The sequence below is a fragment of the Anabrus simplex genome, chromosome 2, assembly GCF_040414725.1.
Source record: "Anabrus simplex isolate iqAnaSimp1 chromosome 2, ASM4041472v1, whole genome shotgun sequence".
Lineage (NCBI taxonomy): Eukaryota > Metazoa > Arthropoda > Insecta > Orthoptera > Tettigoniidae > Anabrus > Anabrus simplex.
In genome coordinates this window covers 136,500,923-136,522,512 of record NC_090266.1, presented here as the reverse complement: position 1 = coordinate 136,522,512, position 21,590 = coordinate 136,500,923, and the positions used below count along the sequence as shown (strand labels likewise).

Here is a 21,590-nt window from a genome sequence, read left to right as displayed (position 1 = left end):
TTGTGTTAATATTTTTTCGTGCACTGGGAAGTCTGGCTGGATCTTATGAAGATCGGCAGTGGTAGTGGTATTTCTGAATGATACAGCCTTCACTTAAACCAAAGACTCAGAAATGGCGTATACATCACCTGGGGCCTATTCCACAAAAGTATGGTCTTGTACGTTACAAGTTACTAGTGTGGGTTCTTGTAATGTATGGAGTTGTACATTTCTGTTCCATGAAAGATTGAAAGCCTCTTGTATATTACCAGTGAATTGTTAAAAGTTTTACAAGTGATGACATATCAATAAACATACGTCATAGAATGAATCCGTTGTTTATCTTCGTATTCCATTCGTTGAATTAGGTTATGCTTGCCTCATTTACCGTAATATCGTATTTTAAGTTAAGTTATGCAGCAAAGATTCAAAAGAACGAATATTCCTGTGAACTTCTTAATGCTATGATGTTATTTTTCAGTTTATTTCTTTGATGATAGGAAATTACTCCGTTATTATCACCCATTCTGTTCTTCCGTGATCCTTGCATATGTTCCACGATAGTCTGACATCCCTTGATCTGTCATTAGGAATCACATGGCGCTAATAACGATATTTGGCCACCAAACTTAACTGTTACAAAATTGCAAACTCTGCATGAATTGTTAAAATGATATCAAGAGAAACAAAGTTATTCATTTTGAAGGAAATAGAAAGAAGGAAAGATATTCGTTTTGGTGCATTGAGCGAGAGTCTGGAAAAAAAAAAAAAAAAAAGAAAGAAAAAAAAAAGAAAAAAAAAGACAAAATAAATGGTTGTATGAAAATATTTGACTTGGGAAAAACTTATGGAGCTTTTGAGGGGGAAAGTTGGACGTATGTAAGAGATATTCTGCTCATTAATGAGTCTAGGAATCTCCTTCTTGGAACATGTTTATTCAGTATTTTCACGCCAACGAACAATGAGGAAATTTTATATCATTTCTTGCAGCTACCACAGAATGTATTGACCTACAGACTGAAGATTTTCTAAGCAATGCACAGACATTTTTTTTAGTTGATTGAGATAAATTGAAATTAGTCAGAATTGTCTCCAAATGGCTCCTAAAATCTCTAGAAAAGTCACTGGTCATTATCATTGAAATTCTATCACTAAATTACTAAAAAAGACTCCATATCTAACGAGTAGTCTCTAGAATCGACTAGACTGATGTGAACGAACACGAAGACACGCGTGATTGACGATCGATATATGCGTCGTGATAAAAAGGTTTCAATAAACATTGCACATTTCTCACATTAATAAATGTAGATATTTCATTTGAAAGCAGCCAATGAGCGAAGGACTTCCGGCCACTCGCGTAAAAAGCTGAAATGGTGGGATTTGAAAACAAATGTTTGAAGTCCACTAAAAAATAAGCTAAAATCGGGAGAAATAATAGAATAATCGGGAGGCGGGAAAAGCTGTCAAAAATCAAGAGTCTCTCGCCTAAATCAGGAAAGTTGGCAGGTATGCAAATATAATATGCTCCTACTTAAGATTGTGATTAGTAGAGCCCGGATTTCCATGCACTATCAAATCTCAAAATATGCATGCATTCATGCCCTATCAAATGACGGAACATGCATAATAAACTGGAAAATATGCACTATCAAAATTCAGTTCTACATTGTTATATTTTCACTTCCTTTTGAAACATTGTACAACTAATTTCTCTACATTTCCTTCATTTCAGTTCATTCATTTATCTTATAGAACATTCCTGAAAACAGAAAATGATCTTTCTATGTCACAAGAAGTGACAGGTTCATAATTAAATGAAGACAATTAGGACGGAGTACATCTGAAATTATCTCTTTTCAAAAATTAGAAATTCCTTTCCTCAATCTGTTTAGACATGAGGTCTCTTTGTAAACTTTTAACAGGTGGCATGGACACCAACACTTCCTAGCGCAATACAACACTAAATAACAATTTGAAGCGTGTAAGCGTGCTACTTTCCAACTCCCTTCTTTTATCCATTTTTTATTTTTTTATTTTTTGCTAGTTGCTTTACGTCGCACCTCTCAATTATTTTGACCCCAGACGTGTCAACAGTGAGAGTTCAGAGTTCAGGGTAGGAAATTCCAGGAAAACAAAACAGGAGTCAGTGCAAAACCAAGATTTGTAAGCTGCTATCTCAGTAACGCAGAGTCACACTAGTGTCACTCGAATTTTGATTACTTCGTCTAACATAGACGGAAAAAAAGAAGTAGCATTTAATAATGCAAAATTTTGGGTTCAGTTTTTACTGGGACACATTATTTCTAAGGGTTATGGCGGTCAACGTGGGGTCTTCCCGCTTATGTCAATCTTTACTCAAGCAACAGATAAAGTGCATGGATAACTGGATTATAGGACCTCTATACATATAACTTTGGTTGTCAAGTAGTATACCAGGAATAGATTTTCTTTCTCTCTCAATAATAGACATAACATGAACGTATGGTCCCAAATTCTGCAAACCCATGTTCAAAAAAGGCACTACCATGCAAGTTAATGAAATATATGTGTCAAATTCAGAAGAAAAGTCACATAATCCAGTATAAATGTCCAGTTATTTGCTACTAATTCCAACATTTTCAAAATATGCAATATGCATGAATTTTCTCCCAAAAAGGCCAAAACATGCAAATATGCACAGAAAAAAGTACGGTTGTTTGGAATTGGTTAGTCATAAAATGAATATTTGCGAAGTTTCAGAAGTGTAACCAGCTTATTTAGGAACATGCATTTGCATGGAAATCCAGGCTCTAGTGATGAGATAGAAAAGGAGACATTCTACTCTGCCCTCCAGATGACGTTGAACAAAGCTAGAGATACCATAGAATCGGTGATAATAATGGGGGACTGGAATGCTAGAGTTGGGAATGAGTTCTGGTCATGGAAGCTTGGGAAGGTATCGGGCAGAGAGAACTCTGAAGAGCAATGGGAAGAGAATGCTTGAGTTCTGCATAGATAATGAAATGCGAATAGGGAATTCTTTCTTTCCTGATAAACAAATCCACCAAATTACCTTTGAGGCAATAGGCAGAAACGTACGAAGTACAATAGACTACTATATGTACACAAAGAATATCCACCATGATGTAATGGATGTGAGGGTATTCCACAGTGCGGAACTCAACAATGAAGATCGTTTATTGGTAACGGAAACCCGGTTCAGATATACACGAGAATCAACAAAAATGAATTATGTCAAAGTGAAAGTATCTGCCTTAGAGGATATCTCCAAGCGACAGGAGTATGAGAATAAGTTGAGCGAAAAACTCCTACAGAAGGAGCAAAATCACAAAGGTATGTGGAATGTGGAAGACAAATGGAAGGTGATGAAAGAGATGATTAACCAGGTAGCTACAGAGGTGTGCAGGATCAGCAGAGTTAAAGGAAATAGGAGACAGACAAGATGGTGGAGCAAAACAGTAAAGGAAGCAGTTGCAGCCAAGAAGAAAGCATGGAAAAGATATATGAAATCCAAAAGTGAGGAAGACAAAGGAACATATATACAACTAAGAAATGCAGTAGGGGGAGCAGTTAAGGAAGCTAACAAGGAATCCTGGGAACAGTTCGGAAGGGAAATAGAAGAAAGTTCTGGCATGTGGTGAAAATCTTGAAGGAAAAAAGGGGAAAGAAAACCAGAAACATTAAGGATAAAAATAACAGGCTGATAACTAACATAAATGACATCCTGGAAGTGTGGGGCAAATATTACTCAGAAACGTTCAAGGAAAGCAATAGAATGGTGGGCATGACACTAATGGAAGAGAATAACAGTGGAGAGAGGGAAAAGGAAGAAGGTACGGTATTAGTTTGAAGGAAGTGTATGAGGCAATCAAAACTGGTAAACCAGCAGACTGGGATAATATTCACCCGAAGTTTGTAAAATTCGGAGGAAGAGAACTAGAGAAATGGATCTGGGATCTCTTGAAGTTAGTTTGGGACTGTGAGAAAATACCAGAAGATTGGGAGCAGAACATCACAGTTCCCATTCACATGAAGGGGAGCTCAACTGACTTAATTACAGAGCAATATGCTTAGCATCAGTTCTCCAGAAGTTATATTCAACTATAATAGAGAAGAGATTTAGAGAGCAAGTGGAGGAAGAACTGGAAGAAGAACAGGCTGGAATTAGACCCCATCGGCAAACACAAGATTGGATCTTCTATTTGAGAAATGCAGCAGAAAAGATTCTAAATCGGTAAGGAGAACTATTTGCAGTATTTATCGATTTGAAGTCTGCATTTGACAGAATATCGAGGGAAGAGCTAAGGATGGCTTTACAAAAGGCACATATTACCCCCAAACCGACTACGGTGATTAAAAGTATATACAGAAGGGTTATAGGTATAGTAAGGATAAATGGTAAAACCTCCAAGGAATTTACTATGGAATGAGGGGTCAAGCAAGGTGATGGGCTTAGTCCTCTTCTCTTTATAATATTCACGGATCAAGTTATTAAACCATGTAAGAGGCAAACAAGTAAATGCAAAGTTGGAAATTTCAAGATGAGACCAGCGTGGATACAGGCACTAGTATACGTAAATGATATCGCACTTTTGGCAACAGATAGAGATAAATTACAGAGGGCAGTGATGGAATGGGGGTGCGCACTCCAAGACAGGGGGATGGAAGTTACTGTTACTAAAAGTAAAGTTCTACATCTTACTAGGAAAGAACAAAAAGACCTTAACATCGAGTGGCAGAATGAGATTTTAGAATAGGTTCAACAGTTTGCATATTTAGGCAGCATCATAACAGCAGATGGGAAAGTGGATTCTGAAATATATCACAGAATCCATAAAGCTAACGGTAGAAATTCAGTAAGGGTTACATTACTTTTATAGCATGATAAGGATGTAATATGTTGGAAATCTTAAGTGGAATACCTTGTAGAGGAGAGAGGTGTTCACTGCGACAGCCAATAACCCACCCACCGTCCCCCAGATATAATTTTGCTTTTATAACCTAATACAATTCATCACGCGCCATAATCCATCACCTAACCATGTTCCAGCATTTCCATTGGGTGAGACACAATGGGATATGACGTCACTCGCAGCAATGGTGTAAATTAATTCCGTTACCAACCTGCGCACAAGAAATACACAACTGCTCAGACCAATGGAGGCTTCATACGGGATACTAGAGGCCTAGGGCCGCTTCGCAGCTTCTAACCCCCTTTGCTTCATCCAGAAAGCTGGACACTGCAGAGTAATTTAGAGAGTAGACTCACTGCCACAGAAATGAAGTATTTGCATAAAACAGTTGGAAGGACAAGGAGAGATATAGTTAAAAATACTAGGACAAGGGAAGAGGTCTTAACCAAGAACGACTGATCAGTTTAATTGAAAAGAAGGAACTAGGATGGTTGGGCACCTGATGAGGATGGAAGAGGAAAGGAAGCCTAAACAAATATTCCAAGCAAGATCAGAGGGAAAAAAGAGGGAGGGGACAAGAGAGGCTGGAGTGGGACACCTATGTCTTTGACCTGGCACGAAAGAGGGGAAAGACTCCAGGCACTGGACCGGACTTCATATAGGAAGTGGCTGAAGGACCCAACGCCTGCGAGGGCATAAAGGGAAAAGAGGAAGAAGAAAATAATTTAATAGCATGTTAAGATTCTTGCATTTATCCAAACATTTCCTGGGAACTGTTAGCTAATACAATGTTAACTATCACAACAGTTGCGATCAGTGACAATCTAGAAGGCAGTGGCAGAACCATGCAGTTTTTGTGCACGCTCCAATGCGCTTTTGTTTGAATACAGCTGTAAACCAGGGCGTGTGAAGTCAATATTTACTAGAATTTTTTGTGTTGACCGTGAATTTTCTGTTGCTCTATACACAAATATGAAAAAAGCTGAGAAGAGAATGCTTGGTTAAAATTTTTCTTCTTTTAGAAATTACTAACTAGTAACTAAATGAGGCCACAACACTAGTTGCAAATCAAGGATTGTGGGGACGTTTAGTAAATTCACAGAGGCTTCCAGACTGAACGCTGAAAGGCATAACAGTCTATAATGATAATGTATGTTTTAGAAATTACTTCCAAGTATGCACCTTTTCTAGAAAGCAAGCAAACTAATGGATCCGTACTCAAAGCTGTAAGTGACGCTTGGCAGAAAATTTGTAGTAATGTCAATGTGTGTACTGATGTTAGCCCACGTACGATAAAGCAACTGAAACAACTGTATGAAAATCATCTCTTCCGTTTCTAACTTTCTGGAAAAGGCTTATCATATTCCAAATACTGAAGATACAGAAGTTCTGCATCTAATGCACCTGCCATATTTTGAGCAGTTAACAGAGTTAAGCAGATTGTTAGTCTTAACCAATGTTCATTAAATGCTAATTAGTAATGACTATATACCCAGGATGTCAATAAAGCATGTGAGAATAACTGTACTGAGGTCTTCAGGTACTTGGCATCAAGCAAAAGGCGTCCTTTGTGTTTTAAACAATATTAGAATTTACAGTATTTCGAACTATTTCTTAGGAGATATGTATAATTCTCATTAATATTGACTGCATGCATATTAGAATGTTAGAATTTTCTTAGAGGGGTTGTTCTCTATTGTCAATATACAGGCTAATACCAATTTAATGGTCCATTATTGGACATTATAAATTTTCCTACTAACTTATTCTTGGTTGCCTGCGTTTCGCCTCTATGTGCTAAGTTGGGCTCATCAGTTGGTACTTAGCACACCCACCATGACGCATGGCTAGTGCATACTGAGGAGGCCACTGCATAGGCTACTTCAAGCCACCAGCAGTGCCAATGCACTGGGAATCAACATCTATATCATCTGATGGCCAGGCAGGCATCTTTTTGGAAGCAAGACAAAGTCTCTCATAGTGCATTGGCACTGCTGGTGGCTTCAAGTAGCCTATGCAGTGGCCTCCTCGGTATGCACTAGCCATGCGTATTGGTGGGTATGCTAAGTACCAACTGATGAGCCCAACTTAGCACATAGAGGCGAAACACAGGCAACCAAGAATGGGTTAGCTGGAAAATTTATGTCCAATAATGGATCATTAAATTGGTATTATAAATTTACTCATTCAGGACAAATATTTCATATTGCCTGTGGGAATCAACATCTATATCAATATACAGGCTAGTCAGAAACATCATACACCGGATATACGAGTGTTAAGAGTGCTGGACATGCTGATAAATAATTTGAAAAACAAAAAAGAATCCATACCTGTTGTCATTTTATCAACTTCAGTGTTCTCCCTAGGACCTTTCTAATGGGCGCACCGCCCAGCTGTTTTCACTGATTGGGTGGCTATCGTAACCAAGATTTGTGTTAGTCGTACAGTATTTCAAGTTGCTTAAAGTCGCGCCGACACAACATAGGTCTTACGGCGACGATGGGATAGAAAAGGGCTAGAAGTAGGAAGGAAGTGGCCGTGGGCTTAATTGAGCTACAGCCCCAGCATTTACCTGGTGTGAAAATGGGAAACCGCAGAAAAAAACCTCTTCAGGGCTGCCGACAGTGGAGTTCGAACCCAGTATCTCCTGAACGTAAGCTCACAGCTGTTCACTCCTACGGCCAACTCGCCCGGTTTACATGATATTAATACATATTTCAGTCACTGCATATTCCAATTAAAATGTAAATACTGTAAAACTGTTTATTTAAATTTAGAAAATATTCATTATTGTGAACACAGTTGCACAAGTTACATCGGAGTTTAAATATTTAGCTAATCACGTAGTATCGTGCTCGAGCTGTGTCTGGATTAGCGTGGAATCGCATGCTAGCACTAGATGCCGTGGGACATAACCAACCTGTCTGGCTCTTCACAGCAACTGAACGATTATGAACGAGCAGTAGAACACTAGAAGTTCAAAATGCTCTGTTATGTCTTCTTCGTGATAACACCAAAATAGTTCAATTTTGCAGTTAATGCTTACCTGTCTAAGATTATTGTTAATGCCCTGAGGCGAATAAATTGAAATGTTATCATATTAATTTTTTAGTATTCCCCGCCCGGCTACTCATTCCTGCCACCCAGCTGAAGAAAATTGCTGGGGAGAATACTGAACTGCTGAAGTTAACCAACCAGATCTCTCTGCAGGCAAATTCAAATGGGCTTCTCAATTACAAAGGTTTGATGTTTCCACCTAATCAATACTATATGTAGTGATAAATACGGGGTCTTTTTTTATGCTTGGCAAGGACTTTCTTGCTCGACTTTGGCCACTACCGGCCGCTGGCGCGCGCTTTCTCCGGCACTTCCTGCAGTTGCCGAGAGCTGAGCTCCGAAATAGCAGGGTGTTCAATGAAGCTACTGCGTACTGTATGTCGTATTGTACAGTGTTTTGTTGTGCTTGTGTATATTGCTATAATGTATGTTAAATATTTGTTACATGAACGTGTATATCTGCACAATACTTACATTCAGTGCAGAAAATCGTGCGCTAGGGCAAGACAAAAGTTGCGAGCGAAATTTCCAGGGAGACCCATTCTTATCAATTGGACAATAAAACAACTGGCCAAGAGATTCAAACGTACAGGTTCAGTACACAATAAAAACAGATGTAAAGGTTGTTATCTCCTTACTGAAGCGTGTTTGGTACGAGGATCATAAGTAAAAATCTGTGGCCCTCTCGTAGCCCAGATTTAACGGCATGTGATTTTTATTTGTGGGAAATGTTAAAAAATGTAGTTTATGGGAACAACTCACACACAAAACTTAAAGACAACATAAGAGCGGCATCCATCAGTGCTGAAGAACTTGGTAGAGTAACCGAAAACTTCATTTGGAGATGCTGATTATGTTTGGCAGCACATGGGGAAAATTTTGAGCATAAACTGTAAAAATGGTGAGTAAAATGCATGATATATGCATGATAATGCATGATGATGATTTTGAGCATAAACTGTAAACATGGTGAGTAAAATGCATGATAATGATTTTGAGCACTGTGTTCTGCCGTACATACGCACGCACGGTAGCCAGCAACTGAACTATCACTGACGGCCAAGGTCGAGCAAGAAAGTCCTTGCCAAGCATAAATAAAGACCCTGTATAAACATTTATGTTTTTAAAAATACATCACAGGCCTAGTATTGATCTATATAGATCACCTTCATCTGAAACATCATACTACTAACTAAAATAGCATTCACTTATCAAATGTCACTGTTCTCGTCTTAAAAAATTTTACAAACTAATTACAAACTAATGAGTATGGTATGAAAATTACCCTCTCAAAGACTAAAATGATGTCAGCAGGTAAGAAATTCAACAGAATTGAATGTCAGATTGGTGATACAAACCTAGAACAGGTCGATAATTTCAAGTATTTAGGTTGTGTGTTCTCCCAGGATGGTAATATAGTAAGTGAGATTGAATCAAGCAAACAAGGGCCCTTTACTCAACATAATGGAAAACTACTACATACACCTAGACCAATACTTCAACGCCAGTCACAATCTCAATGAAATCTCAGAGAAACCCGACATACTCTTCGATCTATTTATCACTTTCCTCAGAAACAATAATGCAGCCAACCAAAACTCAATCCTAAGTTTAATCAAAGGTACTTTTCCGAGACAATTACCTTTTCTCCCGCACCCTTCAGCCCCGCCTTAAGCCTCCCCCCTCCCACGCCCCCTCATCGCCCCAAGCCACCCCCACTCTTCCTAAGCCTCCTCCTAACCCGCACGCGCCTGCCCTGCTCTCTGCCCGCCACCAGTCGCACACCATCAGCTAAACCACACACACCGCAGCGCGAGGTAAGCGTCCTTTCACTTTATGGAAACTTTTTCCTCTCTCCGTGTTCTTTGTTTTTTACCGGCTTTTCTCCATTTCAACAGGTCCAATTTAGTTTCCGCTAAGAACTGAGAATTAATAGCTCCACGCACAGTATCCACCTTCTTCTTAACCAGAAATTCAAAAACAACTTCACGTCCAACAATCAACTATGCTGCCGGTCAACACAGCTTTAATACACCAAATGCCTAATTTCTCCGCTGATCTGTGTCAAGCCGACTCTGCATTTAAAGAGTATCACCTTTTACTCTCTAGACTTTGTACATACTTGTATATATTTTTATAAGTGTCATTTTGTATTGTATTCTTTAGTATGTGGACTACTGATATCCATGAGTGTATAATTTTTACAACACTAAGCAACCCATTTGTACTTTGTACCAAACTTCTTGGTATGTATCTCCCTCGTATAATTATTAATTATTTCTCACCTGTACCATACTAACATTTCTCATTTCATTACCACACTTCACTTTATATATTATAAATTCCATGAGTTAAAATAACATGTTTTAGGATTCGACAAGAGTTGTTCATACTTTAATATGGCTGATGACCCCTAGGTGGGTCGAAACTAGTTCCATGTAATTTAAATATTGTAAATACATATTAGTATTGAATAGGTGGAAACCTTTACTGTGTTATTATTCATATCTTATTCTCAGTTCAATACGGACCAACAACATGAAATTCATAACCCTTGATAGTAAAGCTAATACAGTGAGCTCGCAGTTGCGATCAGCAGTATTCTGTAAGAAGGAAGTCAGCTCCCAGACGAAACTATCTTTACATTGGTCTGTTTTCAGACCAACTCTGCTTTACAGGAGCGGAAGCTGGGTGGACTCAGGATATCTTTCATAAGTTAGAAGTAACCGACATGAAAGTAGCTAGAATGATTCATGGTATAAACAGGTAGGAACAATGGCAGGAGGGTACTCGGAATGAGGAGATAAAGGCTAATTTAGGAATGAACTCGATGGATGAAGCTGTACGCATAAACCAGCTTCGGTGGTGGGGTCATGTGAGGTGAATGGAGGAGTATAGGTTACCTAGGAGAATAATGGACTCTGCTATGGAGGGTAAGAGAAGTAGAGGGAGACCAAGACAACGATGGTTGGACTCGGTTTCTAACGATTTAAAGATAAGAGGTATAGAACGAAATGAGGCCACAACACTAGTTGCAAATCGAGGATTGTGGCGACATTAGTAAATTCCCTGAGGCTTGCAGACTGAACGCTGAAAGGCATAACAGTCTATAATGATAATGTATATGTATGTATGTAATTCTGCTGTTACAAATCAATGTCATCGTAAAATGGGTCATTAAAACAGTATGCATCAAACACTTGTGAAGTACAATCACGTTGTCTTAACTCTAGCTGTTGCTTTTTGAGTAGTTCCAACTATTCTCCTTTCAAGCAAACCGAAGTGGAAAAAAGGGCATATGCTAGGGGAAGACACGGGTGAGAGGGGCTGCACCTACGGAGTTGTCACATGGTAGGAGAGGGCCTTTCATGCCCCCTGAATTATAAGCTATAAATTTCATTTTTATTCCGTATTGAAGTGCAATTACAAGAAATAAATTGAAGAGACAGTCCACCTTTTCAATACAATATATCAAGTAAATGATATTACATCAGTCTTGGGACTAGTTTCAGTCACTTAGTGACTTTCTTGTCAATTTATTTCTTATTTCATGTCTCCTGTCAGCACGAGTTATGCCAATGCCGTCGCCAATTCAGAGCTTCCATCCAACTCACTAGGTGGCTTGACCACGTGTGTGCAGTTACTATCATAGTCCGTATAAAACAGCAGTGGCGGTATGGAACCCCACTAATACAAATGCATTAACTTTTTTCAAATCTGCTCAAGATACAAGTGATGAGTTGTGCTGTGTTACACTGTTGCAGTACAACTTTCAATTGTGCACCAATTCATTTACCAACGAAGACGATTGTCACGAGACAATGGCGTTCCTTCTGCTTTAGTCTGTTGAAAAACAGACCCGGAGTATAGGAGAAAACATCTCAGATTTTGTTTGTGTATAGAATAACAAGCTTGCATATAGATGTGAACTGTAGAATAAATAAATAAAACATTTTGCCAAATTGCTCTCCCCTCACCAATTCAATTCACTATCTCCTTGTTCATAACTCGATCAACCCATCTCACCATCAGCATTCTTATGTAACACTACCTTCCAAAAGATTCTATTCTCTTCCTTTGAGCTAGTTATCGTCCATGTTTCACTTCTGTACAATACCACACTCCTGACAAAAATCTTCAAAATCATCTTTATAATTCCTATACCAATGTTCGAAGTGAACAAGTTTCTTTTCCAATTCCAAAGAACTTCCATGTCTTTCTAATTCCTACATCAATGTTTGAAGTCAACAAATTTCTTTTCTGAAGCACGGCCTTCCTTGCTAGTGCTAATCTGCATTTTATGTCGTCCTTACTCCTGCCATCTTTAGTTATTCTACTACCCAAGTAACAATATTCATCTGCTTCCTTTACAACTTCATTTCCTCACCTAATATTTCCTGCATCACCTGACTTTGATCAACTTTTGTTTCGGATTTGTTTATTTTCATCTTGGACTCCTCCTCCAAGACTGTGTCTGTACCAAGCTCAACCTATTGTATTGTAAGTCGTAGTGTTACGCACTGGAAATAATGAAGTTGTGTGTGAATTAGTACGTGGCCCACCATACACCGGTGCAATGCAACTGTGATCCGACTCAAAAAAGTCATACGAGCATTGGACAGGACTTGTTTCACAGTCGGACCCCTGTTAACTGCACAGTTCTCATCCACGTATGTGACTGCAACACACTCGATCAACTCACGAACGACCAAATCACAAAGAACAACTGGCTTGTCAGTTGCATGGCCCGACTCAAGCCAGATGCTCCTGCTATTTTTCATAATTCACCACTCGTATAATTCAACTACATATCCCTTTCAGACCATGTATGCACAATTGTGCGGGTTCGTATTTTATTTATGTCTGAGCTTATTTGGCGTTTTCTTGGCGCTAGACCAGACTGCAGTGCTTGTGCGGGACACACAGCATGTACTTCAGCTGTTTTTATTTAGTACTTGACCACTAGGGGGCAGGAAGAAGAGTTTAAAAATACAGTTCATTAGCAATATGGCGGGAAGCACTTTTCAATACGGAACCAAAATGAGAATAGTTACTTGTAACTTGGGAAGCAGTAATGCCGAAAGTATTTATTTATTGCATTCATATTAATCTAGAAGCTTTACTGAATATCAGAATATAATCAATGAAGTGTGTAAATTGTGTAGCAAACGTAAATTGTGAACTTACAACATCGTACGTAATACCATGAGGTTTTGAATGTTGATACGCACATATGTGCGGGCTAGGTTTCCTTACAGGCAATGCATGCAGGAGTGCTGGGTGCTTTCACAAAAAGGACTGTGAAAGCAAAACTCTTAATCTACATGAGAACTGTAATGTATAAGATTTTGATTGTTTAAAATCGTTCCACACTGTAAAATAGAACATTTGATCATGTACATATGTATATTCACATGCACTGAGGTAATTTTTTTTTTTTTGTAAGTAGTGGATTAAGTCCTGACACGCACAATTGTGCGGGGGCTTTTTTTTTCAGATGTTAATTTCTATTTTGTAGAATAAACTAAAAATATATGTATTTAAGAGCATTTTAATCAGTTTTTGACATACAAACAAAAATTCACACCGCCAGTTTTCTTTCAGGTCTGAAAGGGATATTATGATGAGGAGTTATGTATACAACTTGTAGAAGCAGTGGAAAAGCGCCCTTTTTTATTCAACTATAGTTTGCCAGAATACTCAAACAAGCATCGTTCAAGAAAAGGCATGAGAAGCTGTAGCCAAAGAAGCTGGTATGAGTGGTAAGTACCTTACATACATTAAATTGTAAGTACGGTATAGTACGCGAAACTTCTAGCAATACTTTGGCTCCCTAGTGCTGAGATTCATATTGGCAACCTCTGACACAAAAAATATGAAACCATTATGCATCACCGTAAGACATCTGGTGGTATAATTGCAACACTTTAAATACTGTTGTTATGAACACAGCAAAGTCAAAATATACGTTAAGCTTGAACATGAGTGAGGAAAATCAAGGTACATCACAGGAACAACCTAGAACTCCTACACGGAAACGACGATTTAGAAAACTCATATCGATCTATCATACTATTGATTCAATTCAGATTTAATTTCTATTCAGTTGGCAATATTACCAGAACTGGGGTAGCTCCCTCCTCACCTCCGTAAAACGAAGTATCACTACAAGTTTTGCGGACTGTACAAGTGTTAAATATCCTTCTGCTATTACGTGTTTAATTGTACAGCGTATCTATATATAATAGTTTTTTGTCTGTACATTGCTCAGAATTCAATAAGACTGGTATTTGTGTATTGGTGAAATGGTAGTTTAGGAGAAGGCCTAAAACTTGTTTCTCAAATATCTATGTTATTAGTGGTCCTATCGATAAATATAACATAACCAAAGTTATAGATAATACACTTTCCGACCTCAATTTATTTATAATTTTAGTACGATTTATCAACTCTGTATATAAAAGAAAAACACCATAATTTTTCAATTTACTAAAGTCGTTTACATCAGAAACAAAGCAGACCTATGACATAGTTCCTAGCTAATTTATTAGATGAGGCGATCAGAGTAATAATGGAAGATCCCAACTCCCATTGAATTTGTGGATGAGACTAGGACTATACATCCCTATCTACCGTTCATATGCTAAAGTATCAAGTGAATTGGGATAAGTCAAAGCTCACATATTCAACACTGAAAATGTCTCTGTAGCCGGGCTGAACATGATGGATTTTTCACGAATGAAAGGATGAACCTGAAATTCCCGCCTTCTTTGAAGTCTTATCAAATACCAGCACGCAATGACAACCGATTATGTACTTGACATTCTCTAGCTGACTAACAAAGTGTTGATATAACCGTCACAGAGGAATTGAGTCAGTGGACGTAGAACATGCAACACAACTCTCATACAACTGTCCAAAACAAGTTGGGTTGCATTGCACCGGTGGACGAAGGACCTAAGGTGATCCTGGATTTAGAATGTTAAACTAGTAGTATTTCTTGTAATATATTCTTTCCGTGGAATTGCCTCTTGTACTCTTGTTATAGTTGATGTGTAATCATATTTTAACTTTACTTAATTATCACACTACTGTAACTGATCATTGCCACCAGGATATTTCCCAATAGTGGTGTTTGATAATAATAATAATAATAATAATAATAATAATAATAATAATAAATCTCCATTCAGCAATTTCCCCTGATCTTCTGCAGACTCAGATAAAAACAATATCATCAGTAAATTTCAGAGTTTTGATTTCCTCTCCTTGGATTGTAATTACCTCTTCAAATTCCTCTTTGATTTTCTTTACTACCTGTTCTATCCAAACACTGAAAAGAAGAGTAGACACAATGAAGCCCTGCCTCACACCTTTCTGGACTGCTGCTTCTTTTGCATAGCCCTTGATTCTTCCAGTCTTTATTTCTGTTCCTACTTGTATTAGTTATTCATAATAAAATTGCACTTAGGTGAGGAAGTGCTAGAGTTTATTTACTGCAAGTGGTTTGAGGGCAACAGAGAAACCAACGGGTACGTCAGTGGACCCCAGTAGAGTAATCACATAAATCGTGCATTACAGGCAGAGCAATGAAAATAATTTGACAATGCTGCCATTTCTTGACGGATACAGTACTTTTGTATCCATCTCTTGGCACAGGCCAGAGTAAAGTGTAGCTTTCACCGAAGTCCCAGTCTCATCCATGGCTGTGACAATATGCAAGCTGCTGGGGTATGGGTGGTGCTGAGTAATGGCATTCATAGCACGACTAGTGCATCTGAGTGTTATGAAAGGCGTTGCTCATAGGGTCAGTCCTGCTGCAATAGCACTTTCTGACCCAGTGAGGAAAGCAATGGCAAACTACCTCACTCCTCGTCTTGCCTAGTACGCCTCATTTTGGTGCTGCCATTGGTTTTTGCTGTTTCCTTATAACCGCATAATCTTTGGTGGTGCTATTTGAGGATCCAACCAGCCTCTGGGCTGATGACCTAACAGACACAAATGTAAAAACAATATGGTGAACTTAGCATTGTTAAAGTGAAAAAAATCATTGTTATCACCAAGGAAAGTGTATTGATATAATCAGACAGTTGTTCCTAGCATAGCTGAGTGCAATCGTATTTTAAACATTTTAACTAGCCCTTATTCCCACTGTCACCTCTAGATTCCTTTTCTTGCTAGTTGTTAAACATCGTACTAACAGGTAGTTATAGGCGATGCTGTCTGGGATAGGAAAGTGATACATCTAGGAACACAATGGCTGTGAAATTAAACTAAATACAGCCCCAGTATTTGCTGCATGTAAACTTGGTAAACCACAGAAAACCATCTTGAAAGGTTGCCAACATTGGTATTCAAAAAAATCATATTCCAAACGTAAGCTCCATTCTACGTAACTTGCACTATAAAGCAAACTCAGTTTCAGCCAAAAATTTATACCTACATAAGTTAACAAACAACACGACTGGCCTGAAAACGGATGAATGTATGGGCAATTCTCTCTACATACATCAACTTCTCCCCAACAAAGCAGCATTTAACAAAATTGCATATCCATGCCATACCACTGCTAGACCTTGATTCAGTTTCTCTCACTACAGTAGGCCAACCATTCAGAGAAAATCCACATCCTATGTATTTGTAATGGTCCATAGGCCCTGACTTTATATTTCCAAACTGACCATCAGATTTTCTAGGTAACTTCCCAACCAAAATCCCTTTAGATTCGAATATGCCAATTATCATCCTATACTCACTAAGAAGTCAATACAAAGAAGGATTACAAGAATTTCTTTTTTTACAAGTTGCTTTACGTCGCACCAACACAGATAGGTCTTATGGTGACCCTAGGACGGGAAAGGGTTAGGAGTAGGAAGGAAGTGGCCGTGGCCTTAATTAAGTACAGCCCCAGCATTTACCTGGTGTGAAAATGGGAAACCACGCAAAACCATCTTCAGGGCTGCCGACAGTGTGGTTCAAACCCACTATCCCCCGAATACTGGGTACTGGCCGCACTTAAGCGACTGCTGCTATCCAGCTCCGTGATTACAAGAATAATAACTAGTGAAAGTTAAAACTCTGCCATTAGTGCATATAAGCCATACCACACAGACGAGAAAAATAAAACACACCTTATACTATCAAGAAATTTCACAAGTTTGCTGTTTTTGAAAGAGGAAACAAATTAAGTATACTATTTAAGTATTATGAAATACTGAACACCATGAATTGAGAAGGTAACAAATTAACACAAAATGTTTTCAATGTACCGCACAAGCAAAGAGAGTTTCACTGCAGAAAATTAAAACAAATAGTCTAATAGCTAACCATTTTTATTACTGATAATATGCACAGCACAATCGCTAACTACACGAAGAAGGTAACACCATCAGGTTCTAAATAAAAAGGAAGCGGCCGTGGCCTTAATCAAGGTACAGCACCAGCATTTGCCTGGAATGAAAACGGGAAACCATCTTCAGGGCTGCCGTCAGTGGGGTTCGAACCCACTGTCTCCCGAATACAGGACGCACTTAAGCGACTGCAGCTATCGAGCGCGGTATCAACATAAAGTGTAAAGAAGGAGAACTGTATTTACATTCCCTTTCGTGCAAAGAATTAACAGCACGTCCATCACCTTCAACACCATATTAAGCATACTGGTATTAAATGAAGTGTCAAGATCAAAACGAAAGATTTCACCACGAAATTACCACACGCTCGAGTCCATAATGTGGACGTGCTGCAAGGATTTCCTTAATAGCAAGTTATAAGTCTATCAGAACGACTTCACTAACTGCATCAAACAACAACATATCCTCGTGGAATAAACTCCTCAAAAATAATCCATTACACATACAAAACATAATACTGACGTCACTCAGGGAAGACTGTCGTCCACGAAACTTCACTAGGGCAACGCCCTTTGCCAGCTGTATTCAGCTTTATCACATGCTGATAAAACACCACCCTATTATGTTCTTCCATTAAACATTATGTAGCAAAGCACAAAGTATGAACTCCACCCAGACAATTTCATGATGGTTTTGAACTTATCTGAGGCTAAATGCCGACAAACAGAGAATCAGACCAATATTATGAATATCCCGGTTACTGACAAACTGGGAGAAATAACCACAACGAACGCATCAAATCTTCAACACTATGTCAGAAAGTAACCCACAACGCCACATTATTATTCCGTACCTTTTCCATGTCAGATATCGGTTCACCTCCATCCGCTGCCATTTTTGACTCACAGCAGCACTTCTCTTATTCTTATTCTGCCTCTTCTACTAGATCCACTACTATACTTCGGTTTCGGTCACCGCCGTCTCGATCCTCTACGTTGTCTTGTCTTGCAGATATTTATTTGGGATTCAAAAAATTCTTTCCCAGTCACAAGATCATTAATATATTACACTTATATCACAAAAGCACACGATTACATCACTAATGCCCGATTTTAGCATGATCACACTTAGATAGATGCACTTAAAGAAGAAAAATTATATCAGGTATGAGGAGGTTCATGGAGGTATTACATTCGATACTGAGCAGGGACACAAAGAACTTAGTAAGCTGGAATAGGAGTAACGTGTTACACCGTACAAGATCGGAAAGTAATAAAAACCTTGAGACAGTATCTACTCACCATGGACATTTAGAAGTGCCACCTCACAAACATGTCGGAACAAAACAATTGAAAAACTATATCATAATTACAATTTGATGTGAGTGTTATCAAGATACTCGTTTAAAATAGTAATGATCGTAGGCGAAGGTTGGTGCAACAAAACTGAAAGTCGTGTGGGAAACGATACTTGAACTTTGAGTAGTTTCTGCATTAAAATAGTCTGGTGATGTGCATATTGGGGGCAATGAAAAAACAGGTGGTCACTATCGCCTTCAGATTCTCCACAGGAACAAGTTGGGTCGTTCGTAATGTGAAATTGAGTTAAATATACTGGGGTTAAGGCATGATTAAAACGTAGTCGGGTGATATTGGTAATGTGACGTCGTGTATACGTACCATTTGCAAACCACGGCAGTGTGGGAATACTCGGTTGAATTTGATAGTAATGTTGGCCTTTCGTACGAGCAGATAATCGCCATTGTGTGCACCATGTGTGTTGAGTTGCAGTTTTGATATGTGGAAAGAAGTCGGGAATCGGAATTTTGATTTGTAATATATTCGCGGTATCTGCACTGGCGTCTTTCGCTGCTATATCGGCCATATCGTTGCCTACGTGCCGATTATGCCCTTTAATACATATTAGCGTTATAACAAAACCGGATGTTTCAAGTCGAAATAGAAGAGACTTGACTTCGTAGACATATGTATTTGTATGAGGGGCGAGTGAATGCAGAGCTTGTAAAACACTTTGAGAATCGCTGAATATATTTATTTTTTTGGATTGCAACTGTTGAACATATAAGAGGGCTTGGTATATGGCATATAATTCTGCGGTAAAAATAGTTAAATTATTAGGTAACGGATATTTAAAGCTAAGGAGTAGTTGTGGATCGTAAAATGCTGCTCCGACTCCAGTATTTGATTTTGACCCATCGGTAAATAGGTGGTAATCTGGTGTAGTTATGGGACTTTTAAATTTCTTATGAGCACATAATGTGGGATAAGGTGCAGACATTGATTGGTTTGATGCATCAGAAGGGGCAATGATAATAGAAGGACGGAATGTTTGAATATCATAGTGGTATGCATACGTATTAACACGTGGTGTACGAAATATAGTCTCAGTAAGATGGTGGATTTCAGCATAAGCCATATATATGGCGGGATACCGATGATTGGGAGGAGGACGCTGTTGATAATATTCATATAATAACTGTAATTTAGGGACAATAAGGGAGTTCGTTCTACTAATATGTTTAAGTAGGATTTTTTTGGAAAGTTTTATCCTGCGAATGTACAGTGGTTCTTCCGTAGTTTCTACTAATAAAGCGTTAGTTGGTGTTGTGCGGAGGGCACCCACACTGATACGTAGTGCTGAAAATTGGAGACGATCCAACGCTAATAAACTATGTTTAGAGGTTAAATCAATAATATGGGCGCTATAATCAAGTATGGACCGAATGGTTGCATGATATAGCTGTAGTGCTGATAAGGGGTCAGCACTCCATGCACGCTTCGTTACCGTTCGTAAAATGGTGATATAACGATCAGATTTCCTAATAAGGTGTCGTATATGAGTTTGCCATGTGAGTTTTTGATCGATATATATTCCTAAATATAAGTGATGTGAAACCAAGGGAATGCTATAGGTGTCAAAGTTAATAGGGCTTTTATCAAAGGTTCGTTTATGTGTAAAGATCATCGCTGCACATTTAGGTATAGAAAGGGAAAGGCCATTGGCCGTTAGCCACTGAAAGACTAAACTTAAAACGCGAGATATTGTGCCTCTACAAAGGTCAATGTGGGAGTCAGCACAATAAATAACATAATCATCCGCGTAAGCTAGAATACGGGCGTGTGGTAGCACAAGAGATTCGAGCTCTTTCATGTAAAGGGCAAACAAAATTCCACTGAGTATCGATCCCTTGTGATGTGTAACGGCTATCAATTGTGTGTTGGGGAGATTTAATAGTTAACCGGCGGTTAGTAAAGAGTTGATTTAAAATAGAAATGAATTGGATGGAGAATCCAGCACTAAATAATTTCTCCCAGAGGATATGCAATAACACAGCATCATAGGCACCTTTAATAACCAAAAAGACTGCTACGATACATTGTTTCTGCCATTTTGCTAATAAGATGTCGAGTAAGAAAATAAGGATAGGGTCTTGTGTACTATTACCCCGTCGAAAGGCAAACTTATACTTGGGTAATAGCGAGTGAGATTCCAATACCCACGCCATTCGTTTCATAAGGATTTTACAAAAAACTTTGCGTATACACGATCCCAGAACTATGCCTCGGAAATTGTCAGGTTCAGTGGGTCGTTTTGTTGGTTTCAAGATGGGTGTGATGAAAAACTCGTTCCATGATGCTGGTACATGTAATGTCTCGAAAATACTATTATAACATTTGAGTAAATAAATTTGAACATGGGGGGGTAAGGCCTTGAGCATTTGATAAGTAATTGCATCAGGTCCTGGTGATGAGCTATTGACGGTACATAAAACAGAGTGTAATTCATTATATGTAATTGGATTCAAAAGGGAAATAAAAGAACAAGTATTATTCTGTGAGGTGGGTAGAAAGAATGGATTTACGGTAACAGGGGCAAGGGTGTATAAAAAATCTTCTAGAACTTGTCGCGGATAAGCAGAAGAAGTTTGGTATTGGAAAGTTCTCGTGATCATGCGGATCGCGTTCCAAAATTTCGTTGCTGGAAGTTGTGGAGTTAATTGAGAAATAAAAGATTGCCAAGCTTTTCGCTTTTTTGCATTAAAGACGAGTTTTGTTTTCGCGATATGGTTTCGCAATTGAAAATAATGCTGCTGCGTCATCGATTGGCGATATTGTTTGAATAATTGTTTGCGCTTATGAATAAGATTGTGACATTCTTTGTCCCACCATTTTAGTTCGTATTCCTGTGGATGGGTCGTCACTTTTAATGGTCGGCACGGATGAAACATGTTTAAATATTGGGTTAAATAAGGGAGTAAGAGGGA

The 21,590-nt window shown here is 38.6% G+C and overlaps 1 protein-coding gene across 1 annotated transcript in view; it reads right to left on the bottom strand.

The window, feature by feature from the left end:
* Positions 1-18,252, bottom strand: part of LOC136863939 (F-actin-capping protein subunit alpha) — a 206,342-nt gene extending 188,090 nt beyond the window's left edge. The window contains exon 1 of the mRNA XM_067140387.2: positions 18,159-18,252. Coding sequence (XP_066996488.2) covers positions 18,159-18,200 — 42 coding nt within the window. The 5' untranslated portion in view covers positions 18,201-18,252. The remainder of the gene's footprint in view (positions 1-18,158) is intronic.
* Positions 18,253-21,590: the final 3,338 nt, after the last annotated feature.